Consider the following 11,764-nt stretch of genomic DNA (forward strand, 5'->3'; position numbering starts at 1 on the left):
AAAGAAGCCGCTCCGCCACTCCGAGTGAAGGGCGGGGTATAGATCCAAAACTCCTCCTCCTCCTCCCCCCAGGCCACCTCCGCAGGCTACAGAGGCATCGTGCCCATCGTGGGAAAAGGCGCCCAAGAGATGACCTACACCTCCCTCTGCCTCCCGGATGACATCGAGGCCCGCGGAGTCGCTTCCGTCTCTAACTACTACTACCGGGATGACGGTCTGAAGATCTGGGCTGCCCTCGAGAGGTCAGGACCAGCCGGGGAGCGAGGCAGGAAAGGGGCGGGCATCAGGCTGGGGAATGCGGGACAAAGCCGAGGGGTGGAGCCAATGGGAAGGAGACGGCTGGATGTTTGGGACTGGGGGCCATGTAGGGTTGCCAGCTCCAGGTTGGGAAAGTCCTGGAGATTTGGGGGCGGAGCCTGGGGAGGGCCGGGTTCCGGGAGGGGAGAGACCTCGGTGGGGTAGAAGGCCGTGAAGCCCACCCTCCAAAGCACCATTCCCACCCCCCAGGGGGACTGATCTTTGTCATCTGGAGGTCATGTATCAGTCCTGGAGATCTCCAGCCCCCACCTGGAAGTTGGCCACCCGAGGGGGATGGCGCTATAAAGACACAGGCAATGAAGAGGGGAGGGGGCTCCTGGGGGCCGTTCCTCACACCTGGCTGAGGCCACAGTGGGTCGGCCAAACCCACGAGAGGTGGTGGCGGCTAAAAGCATGGACGGCTTGAGGAGGGAATTGGAGGGCTCTTTTTGTAGCAGGAACTCCTTTGCATATTAGGCCACACACCGCTGATGTCGCCAATCCTCCAAGAGCTTACAGTAGCCCCCGTAAGAAGAGCTCTGTAAGCTCTTGGAGGATTGGCTACATTAGGGGGCGTGTCGCCTAATATGCAAAGGAGTTCCTGCTACAAAAAGAGCCTGGAGCCAGAGGTCCATCGGTGGCTCTTAGCCACAAGGTATAGATAGGAACTCTCGGTCTGGGGCAAGGGATGCTCTGTCTTCTTGGTGCTGGGGGGGGGGGCAACAGTGGGAGGGGCTTCTAGTATCCTGGCCCCACTGCTGGACCTCCTGATGGCACCTGGGTATTTTTGGCCACTGTGTGACAGAGTGTTGGACTGGATGGGCCACTGGCCTGATCCAGCATTGACGTCTCGTATGCTCTTATGAGTGTCCCAGTCAGGGCCAAAGTAGGCAAGATGGTAGGAGATCCATTATCGGACCTCTCACTTGAAAAAAAGGAATGCTGATCGACGCCGTGCTTTGGAAGGGGGCTAATCACGTCGGGACAATGACATCGGGAGGCGTAACCTTTCCCAACCTGTGTTGTTTTCCCAGTTCAAATCATACAGTTCTTCCGTATACATAAGCAGTCTCTCTCTCTCACTTTCTCTCTCTCATACACACGCAGTAAGGAGACAATTAGGGTTGCCAGCTTCCAACTTTGGCTTCGTTGGCTCTGCTGTGAGCCATCCAGGACATCTGGGAGGGGCGGGGCTGTGGCTCAGTGGTAGAGCATCTCAGGGCTATTTTGGGGGCCTTCTTCATCGCGTCATCCACCACCTTGTGGATGGTGAAGCGGCTCTCCAGCGTGTCCAGCCAGGTGTCCCACAGCGAGGGCTGGGAGAGATCGAAAGCGGGCAGGCTTTCAGTTGCGGTCGCGGTCGCCATTGTGTTGCAGCCACGTGGTGGGGTGGCCTCTGGAACGGCGATGGCGTCGGGAGCGTTGTGGAGGCCGCTGCTGCTCTCGGGGTCAGCAGGGAGCGAAGCGGAGCCGGGAGCTGCGCGATGAGCGGTTGCCGGAGAGCTGGGAAGCGAAGCGGCGCGGTTCCCGGAGGTCTCGGCGTCGGGGCTCGGTGCGGTGCTCGCGTTGGCGTCCGGGTCTTTGTTCATGGGGTCGTGGATCCCACCTTCGTCGCCAGTGAAAAGTATGCAGACGGAGAGTGATTTCAGCTAAGCATACCTTTATTTAGTTCAGGACAAAGACGAAGGGACCAGCTCGCAGGCTGGTTATATAGGTTCAGAAAACCCGCCACCAAGTACACCTAAACACACCCCCTACTCCCGATAGGCTATTTACAGTAACCGGGCGACCATTGGTCTCCCGGCTGAGAAGCTGGCCCTTTGATTGGGCCGGCTAGGATCCTACAGACCCATTGTCTTTGGACATGAAGCTATTGAAGAGTTGTGCCTGGCCAGCCCGGGCAAGTCCGGGCATGTCAGGCTGAATACATAACAGTGGCCTAATATGCTAATGAGCTGTGCTGTCAGGGGTGTGTCCTAATAAGCCAATGAATTATGCTGTTGGGTGTGGCCTATTATGCTAATGAGTCCCTGCTGGGCTTTTTCTACAAAAAAAGCCCTGGAGCATCTGCTTGGCATGCCGCAGGTCCCAGGTTCAATCCCCGGCATCTCCAGTGAAAAGGACCAAGCAGCAGGTGATCCGAAAGCCCTCTCCCTGAGACCCCGGGGAGCCGCTGTCAGCTTGAGTAGGCAATACTGACCTTGACGAACCGAGGGTCTGATTCAGTAGAAGGCCGCTTCGTGTGTGATCGCATGCGTAGTGGGTGAAACCGGATACTGAGCGGCATGGGCCCACTGGTCCTCCTTATCTGACGAGATCCAGCACGTGCCTTCTTGACTTCCAGGTTCGTCTCGAACGTCGTCCAGTTCTATTACAAGAACGATGAGTGCGTCGAAAGTGACCCAGAGCTCCAGGCCTGGGTTCTGGAGATCTTCAGGGAAGCCTTCAAGAGCGGAAAGGCCTCAGGCGCCCCCTCCTCCCTGGAGACCATGGCGGAGCTCACGAGGTTCCTGACGATGGTGATATTCACCTGCTCGGCACAACATGCTGCTGTCAACAGTGGGCAGGTAAGAGCAAGAGAAGACCCCCCTCTCCTGCTTGTGCCTCAGTTTCCCACCCAGTCAGTAAACACAGGGTCAGCCTCTTTGATGCCTGTGAGAGAGGGAGGAGTGGTGTTCAGCTCTCAAAGTAGGGTTGCCAATCCCCAGTTTGGAGCCCCTCCCCCTGCTTCAAGACTATCAGAAAGCGGGGAAGGGGGGAATGGCCGCTGGGTGCTCCATTATACCCTATGGAGACTGGTCCCCATAGGGTATAACGGAGAATCAATCTGTGGATATCTGGACTCAGGGGACTGTTTTTCAAGGTAAAAGGTAAAGGTTCCCTTGCTCGAAAGGTAGTTGAGTCTGACTCTAGGGTTGCGGTGCTCATCTCCGTTTCCAAGCCGAAGAGGCAGCGCTGTCCGAAGACGTTTCCGTGGTCATGTGGCCGGCATAACTTAACACCAAGGCGCACGGAACGCTGTTACCTTCCCACTGTAGTGGTTCCTCTTTACCTACTTGCAATTTCTTGCTTTCGAACTGCTAGGTTGGCAGGAGCTGGAACTAGAGACGGGAGCTCACTCCGTCATGCGGGTCTCGAACTGCTGAACTACCGACCTTCCACAGCCTGCAGTTCAGCGTCTTAACCACTTGAGCCACCGCAGCTCCCGTTTTTCAAGGTAGAGGCACCAAATTGTCAGCATAGCTGGTGGTGCCTCTCCTCAAAACCCCCCCTAAGTTTCAAAATGATTGGACCAGGGGTCCCATTCTATGAGTCCTAAAATGAGGTGCCCCTATCCTCCGTTATTCCCAATGGAGGGAAGGCTTTGAAAAGGAGCGCGGTCCCTTTAAATGCGATGGCCAGCTCATCCAGAACTCACTTCAGTCATGCTTCTTCTTCTTTACCTCCCTTCTCCCGGGGCCTCCTGGTAAATCCCCCTCCAACTTGTTGCCCCACCAGGCAACCCTATGTTGACGTTCCTTTTCTTCTCCGCTTCTGGCAGCCATTTTTCCCTCACGTCAGGGCTGCAGGCATTGCGCAGATGACACATAATGGTGGGGAGGGGGTGGAGTGGATGGGCCGGTCCAAGATGTTTTGGTCCCCGAGGCAGACCCTCCGAAAGTCCCGCTCCACTGCAGATCCAAAATGGAGGCTTTCTTTGCACCAGAAAATCCAAAATGGTGTCCCTCACTCTCCTGCTACAACACCTTCCAGAACAGGGGCGCCAGCCTCAGGTGGGGCCTGGAGGTCTCCCAGAATCCTGACTAATCTCCAGGCCACAGAGACAAGTTCCCTCCAGGGATTTCCCAAGACAGAGTTGGCAACCCTATTTCAGAAGGTCCACCTTCTTCCACAGCTCCTGTTAGTTCCAGTGAGACTTTGGTAAGACAGCCTCCCGCTAGGGGGTGCGCATCAGGGGTCAGACCTGTCTCCCTTAACGTCACCTTTAATGACAGCCCAAATTTGACGCCTCACCTTGCCAGAAGCTATTCAGAAGGTCCACCTTCTTCCACAGCTCCTGTTAGTTTCAGTTAGTTTGGCAGGACAGCTTCCCGCTAGGGGGTGCGCATCAGGGGTCAGACCTGTCTCCCTTAACGTCACCTTTAATGACAGCCCAAATTTGACGCCTCACCTTGCCAGAAGCTGGTGACTGTGGTAAGAGATAAGGAGAGGATGATAAGGGTCATACAGAGTAAATAGGAGGGAGAAGCGTTAATGCATCAGGAAGTGATTCAAGAAATAATGAAGGGTATAAATCAAAACAGATAGAGATAAAGAATTGGTGAGGAAATTTATATGGAAGTGCTATAGAACTCCGGCTCAGATAGCGTAAAGGAATGAACCCAAAGTGTTGGCACTGTGGCCAAGAAGTAGGTCTATATGCACATATGTGGTGGGAATGTAAAGTGGTTAAGGAATTTTGGCAAAAGATTGTAAGGGTTATATTTGATTTATTTCAAGTTAATATAGAGATTAATAGGGACTTGCTTATTTCGGGAATATTGGGAAATAAAAAAGTGGAAAGAAATAAACGGGAGTTATACAAAATTATGGTTTTAGCCGGGATGGCTGTAAAAGCACGGGAAGGGGGGGGAGGGACAGGCACAAATGGACAATGGAAAATTGGAATAATTATGTCTTTGAACACGTACAATTAGATATATTTGCACAGATAATTACTGAAGAGACATGGGAGGAGAAATGTCAAAAGATTACAAATAAATGGGTGGGATATAAGGAATGGGTGGAAAGGGGGGAAGCCAATCCAAATATCCAAATACAAATGAAGAATCTGTGCACATGGTTAAAAATATGAAGATACTATAAGGAGGGAGGGGGGGAGCGGGGTAAAATGATTGTACAATGATGTAATGTAAGATTATGTATATAAGCTTCAATAATTAAAAAAGAAGAAGCTAGTGACTGAAATAGGAGTTGTTAAGCTTCAGGATTGGCTGAACTCCATGCTTCCTTTGGCCACAGTATGACTTTGGCGCCTGGATCCCCAACATCCCGCCCTCCATGAGGAGGCCCCCGCCCACGGTCAAGGGCACGGTGACCTTGGAGCACATCTTGGAGACCATTCCTCCCATCAACGTCACCTGCATCGCCTTGAGTTCTCTGTGGCTGCTAAGCAACGAGGCAGGAGACAGGGTGAGTGTTTGGGGAGGGTTTGTGGTGGGAGGCGGGCTTCAGTTTGATGGCAAAACACACACACACACAGAATTTAAGAGTGGCCAGATGTGCATTTGCTATTAAAACAGTGGGTCTTAAGTTTCAAGAAGTGGCACGTGCAACATTTGATAACACATCCTTATCTTGCCTTGGATAAAGGAATTCCACAGAGTTTTTTCAAAGCTAGGTTTTGATTGCTGGTGTGGTTGGAGTGTAGGGTTTACCATGCCCCCACTGGGAGGGGGGGCAGAGGATCTGGCTGGTGGGAGGAGAGGAATGGTAGAAAACCTGGATGTGATGTCAGTATGTTGCCAGATGATGCCAGGGATGCTCTGGCAACTGGGCAAAACTCTATGGTTAAACCACAAAGTTTTGCCCAAATGCCAGAGTATCCCTAGCGCCCCCTTGTGGTGGGCTGATGTCACTGCTGGGTACACAGGGAGTGGTGTCAGCGTACCATCTGTGGTGTCATTAGGTCGCCGGTGAGATCCTCTCCAGCAAGGTAAGTCTTCTGCCAGTTGCCTGTGGGGGACCATGCAAACCTGTAAAACCAGGGAGTTCTCCGTTTCCAGATTCTCCCTCAGCATGGGTCTGACCCTCTCTCTTTTTCTCAGCCGAGCCTGCGTGACCCACCGTTGTGAAGATACATTGAGAGAGAGAACTATTCATGCCACTCTGAGCTCTTTGAAAGGAAGGTTGGATAAAGCCAGGGCTATTTTTGGGCAGGAACGCACAGGAACGGAGTTCCGGCTGGCTCCCGAGCTGGCCACGCCCAGCAGTGACTCATTAGCATAACAGGCCACACCCAACAGCAGAAACTAATTAGCATAATAGGCCACACACCCGACAACACAGCTTATTGACATATTAGGCCACACACTCCATGCCTTCCCTTGGCTTGCCTGGACGCCCTGCGGCTACAGGGAGCCCGGGCAAGCCGGCCCTTGGACAGGCTGGGGCAGGTGCAGGGAGGCACTTAAATGCCTCCCCGGTTCTTCCAGGGGGCCCCCCTGGCCCACCCACCTTGGAGTCGCAGGGGGGGGGTTTGCTCTCCAGGCCTTTCCTCTAGCCAGGCACACAGAGGTTTTGGCTGTAGTGGGCGTGGTCAACTCTGAAGCTAGCCGGAACTCCATTCCTGTGCGTTCCTGCCCAAAAATAGCCCTGGGGTGGTGGAGGGGGAAGTCTGGTATGCCTCCTCAAGATCTCATTCCGGAAACCGCGGCGCAAGGGCGGGCGCCTGATCGCGTTTCCGGTGGAATCCCGTGGCATCCGGCGCCCGCCCATGTCCCGTCGCAAAGAAGGGTGTTTTTTTTAAGTCTCCACAGGATGCGCACAAGCACCCAACGGCGCAAGCGCATACTTGGGTTTTTTTGTTTTTTGTTTTTAAACTGTTTGCCACGGCAGCGCCGCTTCTTTGCCGCGCCGTCTGATCGGCACCTCCCCGGGCTCACCACCACCACCACCGGACGTCGGCGGGACGTGTGATCCCGCGGCCGCGCGGTAGTTCACTCCGGGGCAAACAGCCACGCCTCCCGCCCACGCTATCCGGCCCGTGTGACCGGGGCCACTGTTCAGTTTAAAACCACCACCTCAACTTTCAGTAGAGTGGGCAGGCAGCCATTTTGTTGGGTGATAGCTGTGGTAGGATTCTTGTGATGTATTTCAGGCCAGTTGCGAAAGTTCTCATGCCCATTGGTAGAGCTATGGAAATAACAATATGGGCTACCCATGGATATACCCTTCCCCTTTCTTGTGAAGTAAATGGAACTGTACCTTTGATACACCGACACCGGCCTAGTTCATTGTTAAGAGCCACTCAGGACATCAAATCAGAAATATAGATGCTTGTAAGGAATATTCCCCGTGCCGACTGACTGAAAGCAAGGTAGGAGAAGGCACCTTTCCATATAGTTGCTCAGTGCCTGACATGGAACAAGCCGGAAGAAGCCTTTTCAAGAAGCAAGAAGAAGTCTTCCACTTGGGACCTGGAGATCTCCCAGAATTACAACTGCTCTCTAGTCTACAAAGATCAGTTCCCCTGGAGAAAATGGCTACTTTGGAAGGGTGGACTTTATGGCATTATACTAGGAGTGACGAACTCATTTGCTATGAGGGCCGGATCTGACATAAATGAGACACTGTTGGGCCAGGCCGTGTGTGTTGAGATGGACAAAATGACGAGAAAGCTTAAAAATCAAGAAGCAGAAGATTTTTTTGCAGATTGGAAAGACTTTAAAGACTACTTGGAGAAATACTGGGATGTAAAAAACAATCTATTTTGCTTTGACAATTATTAAGGTTGGATGGACATTTAGATTAAATTTAAACATATATACTCTTGCACTGAATTATGGCATCAAAATGTATGTGCTGTAGCAATCCTGAGTATGCTGGTTCAGGTGTGTCATACCAGTGCAGGGAGCAGAAGCTTGCCTATCTCTCCTGAGCAATTGAGAGACTCTGGGAAAGCAAGCTATGACGCAGCAGCAGAACTGGAGGAAGAAGCAGGAGACAGGGCTGCATGTTTGACACCCCTGCATTATGCCCTACTGAAGTTCCTCTTCTTTCTCCAAACCCCACCCTCCCTGGGATCTAGCGCTACATCTCCAGGAATTTCCCAAACCAAAGTTGGCAGCCCTAGGTGACTGAAGTAAAGTAGGCCACACACTACAGAGGCAGGCAAACCAGAACCAATCACTTGGAGTATAGTCAGACCTCCAGAAGCTACAGGAAACATGGCGTCTCTTCAGAATGGCATAGTCTTGGAAGGAGGACCTTGCCTTAGGCCTGAAGTATTAGTCAAATTTCTTTTTTTTTAATGTATTTATTTTAGAAAAACAGTGGGGGTACAGAAAAGAAAAGGTCGGGGAAAATGGGTTTTACCAGGGCTATTTTTGGGCAGGAACGCACAGGAACGGAGTTCCGGCTGGCTCCCGAGGTGGCCACGCCCAGCAGGAACTAATTAGCATAACAGGCAACCCCCAACAGCAGAAACTCACTAGGACCAACAGCAGAAACTCATTAGGATTGGCTACATTAGGGGTGTGTGGCCTAACATGCAAAGGAGTTCCTGCTACAAAAAAAGCCCTGGGTTTGGACAACAAACAAGGTAAACAGAATAAGAAGGGAAAGGTGGGTGTGGCTGGATGACCACACTTCTGGTAACATGGGGTGTGTGGCCTAATATGTTAATGAGCTGTGTTGTCATGGGTGTGGCCTAATATGGTAATAGGTTTCTGCTGTTGGGTGTGGTCTATTATGCTAATGAGTTCCTGCTGGGCTTTTTCTACAAAAAAAGCCCTGGGTTTTACAGCATAATTACATTTGTCAAAGACAAATCACGTCGTTTATAACGTATAGGACAAAGAATATTTTCCCTTTCATCCCCTTCATTGTAGTTTTTAAGGTATTATCTATAGAATACAATAATTCTTATTTCTGTTGGGGGACAACTGTGAGACTGTATCCATCATTTAAGTTTTAAATTTCAAACTTTGTAACGAATACATTTTGATGTCAACTCTGGTTTCATCAATACTATGTTTTCGGCATAACATTTTTTTTTTTTTGGCCACATTAGAACCTTTAGTAGAGAAGTAGCATATTACGGTGTAAAAGAAAGTATATGTTGTGGGCCGAAGATTCCTCGAGCATCACAGAGCCTGGGCCCAGCACACAAGAAGCGTCTGAGGAAAGCCAGGAGCTCCATGATTCAACGCTGACGGGAGGGGATGATGAAGACCAGCTTGGCCCAGGACAATTCCTCAGATTTCCCCTCATCAGCAGACCAACACCAGGAGCAATCTCGTCGGCAACTTATAGAGCGACAGTGCAGTGCACAGCTCTTGACTCAACGCCGGCATTTGGCTGACTGCAGTCCCAAGTGATTGCAGGACCTTGCCTTGCTTAACTCAGCTCATTGTGAGAGACTTACTTAAACGGAGCTGGCATGCCTTCCCAGCCGTGGCAGCAATGAGTCACATATCTGTGAAACCAGCCACCACAACTTCTGCCTTGCCCCCTGTGATTTACGGACTGACCTTGGACTTTGCTGTCTGGGCTGCCTTTGGATTCTGTTTCCTGGACCTGTCTGCACCTAACTAATTACTGACTCTTGGCGTTGACTTCGCTTTCTGGACTGCTCTGGCACTGCCTCTTTGCCCAGGTGCCTGTTGTGCCTGCGAGCCAGGACAGTATATTATATATCTCCTATAGAGAACCCATTTATATTCTCTGGGCTCTGGGACAAATGATGCTCTGTCTTCTTGGTACTTGGAGGGGCAACAGTGGGAGGGCTTCTAATGTCCTGGCCCCACTGGTGGACCTCCTGATGGCACCTGGTATTTTTGGCCACTGTGTGACAGAGTGTTGGACTAGATGGGCCTTTGGCCTGATCCAACATTGGCATCTCTTATGTTCTTATGTTCTTATTCAGGATATTGGGAACAGATGCTAATTCTACTTATATTTCATTACCATATGTTTGATATCTTCTCACTTTGTTTATCTCCTGCTAGTATAATACACATAGTTCACACTCCATCTTTCCTCAAATTTTGAAATGGAATAACAAATAGGTTGTTAATTTTGCCATTACTGCGTATTCAGCAAGTTTATTTTCCCATTCTTCTAAATGTCGACATACATCTAATTTCCATTTTGCTGCATAAATAGTTCTAGCTGCTGTCGCCATGTATTTGAATAGCTCTTCTGAAATTTTTGGTAATTTATTAGGCAGAACACCTAATAGCAATGGCTTCTGCTGGGAATTGAAACTTTTATATGTTCTGCATTTTTCTGTGTATTTCTTTCCAATATCTTTTTGCTTTTTTACAAGTCCACCACATATGAAAGAAAGTTCCATCTATGTCTTGACATTTCCAGCACTTTCCTTTGTATTTTTTTAATGTGCTTTCTCAATGTCCTTTGGAGTTATATACCATCTGAAAAACATTTTGCACCAATTTTCTCTTAGTGTCTGGCTGACTGTAAATTCGATACCAAGTATTGGTCAAATTTCTTGAGGTGAGCGTTGAATAAGCCCTTCAGCCTGAAGTACAAAGCAAAATTCTTGAGGGGAGTGTTGAATACACCCATAGGCCCGAAGTATGAGGCAAACCCCATTGTCCATATATCCCTCCAAAAGAGTTTTACTTGCACTCTATAATAGCTACTCCAACAAAATCCCATGTCCAACCAACCACAGTATTGTCTCAGGAAGATGGTTTTGTTTTTGGTCTCAACAATAGGCCACAATGGAGGCCACAGGTCAGATTTTGGTCAGGACTCAATTACAGCACAATGACTCCCCAGCGTCCAAGAAGATCAACTACTTCATCATTCCATTGGAATATTCTGGAGCAACCAGTCTGTTCCAGAAGCAGAGGAAGCACATTTGGACTGTTCTGGGTTTTCTTTGGAAGCGCTTCCAGCTCTCCCAGGGAAGGACCAGGCCTAGGTGTATACCAGGGGCCAAGCTTCTCAAGGGCACATCCTTGGGAAGGTGAAGGAGAAACAACAGTTTGAATTGCCAGTGGAGTTTAGGTATGGATTCTTCTGCTTCAATCCAGAAGAACGGCAAACATTTCGATAAAATGAAAATCGGAGAACCTTCAAATGACGACTAGATTGTTTACAATTGACTCATTGTTAACGAACTGCCTCAAAATTAATGAACGGCATTGTCATCAGTGATTTATTGTGGTGACTGATGAGTTGTCTCATGATTAATAAAGTATGTTGTGATTAATGCCATGCCTCATGGCCAATAAATTGCTTTGCAGTTATCTGTTACTAATTGTGTTTGTGACTAACGAATTACGATCAGTGAACTGTCACTAATTTAGAATGTGGATGGTCTGTGGAAAGGGGTACACTTGGTAGGTTGACAGGTCTGGGTTGGGAAATACCTGGACTTCGGGGGTGGATCCGGGAGAGGGCGGGGTTTGCGGAGGGGAGGGGCCTCAGCAGGGTACGATGTCTGGGTTGGAAAATACCTGGACTTTGGGGGTGGATCCGGGAGAGGGCGGGGTTTGCGGAGGGGAGGGGCCTCAGCAGGGTACAATGCCACAGAGCCCGCCCTCCAAAGCAGCCATTTTCCTCCAGGGGAGCTGATCTCTGTCAGCTGGAGATCAGTTGTAAAAGCAGGGGATCCCCAGGCCCCACCTGGAGGGTGGCAACCCTAACACTTGGTAATTGAGGTTGCCACCCTCCAGGTGATTCCTGGAGATCTCCCAAAATTACAACTGATCTC

At 50.2% G+C, this 11,764-nt stretch overlaps 1 protein-coding gene across 1 annotated transcript in view; it reads left to right on the forward strand.

Annotated features, from left to right (window-relative positions):
• The window catches only part of LOC107120726 (hydroperoxide isomerase ALOXE3-like), a 27,729-nt gene extending 21,577 nt beyond the window's left edge, over positions 1 to 6,152 (forward strand). Inside the window, exons 10-14 of the mRNA XM_015423496.1 lie at positions 73 to 242; positions 2,642 to 2,864; positions 5,320 to 5,490; positions 5,987 to 6,013; positions 6,126 to 6,152. Coding sequence (XP_015278982.1) covers positions 73 to 242; positions 2,642 to 2,864; positions 5,320 to 5,490; positions 5,987 to 6,013; positions 6,126 to 6,152 — 618 coding nt within the window. The remainder of the gene's footprint in view (positions 1 to 72; positions 243 to 2,641; positions 2,865 to 5,319; positions 5,491 to 5,986; positions 6,014 to 6,125) is intronic.
• Positions 6,153 to 11,764: the final 5,612 nt, after the last annotated feature.

The sequence above is a fragment of the Gekko japonicus genome, unplaced genomic scaffold (assembly GCF_001447785.1).
Source record: "Gekko japonicus isolate JY-2015 unplaced genomic scaffold, Gekko_japonicus_V1.1 scaffold2575, whole genome shotgun sequence".
Taxonomy (NCBI): domain Eukaryota; kingdom Metazoa; phylum Chordata; class Lepidosauria; order Squamata; family Gekkonidae; genus Gekko; species Gekko japonicus.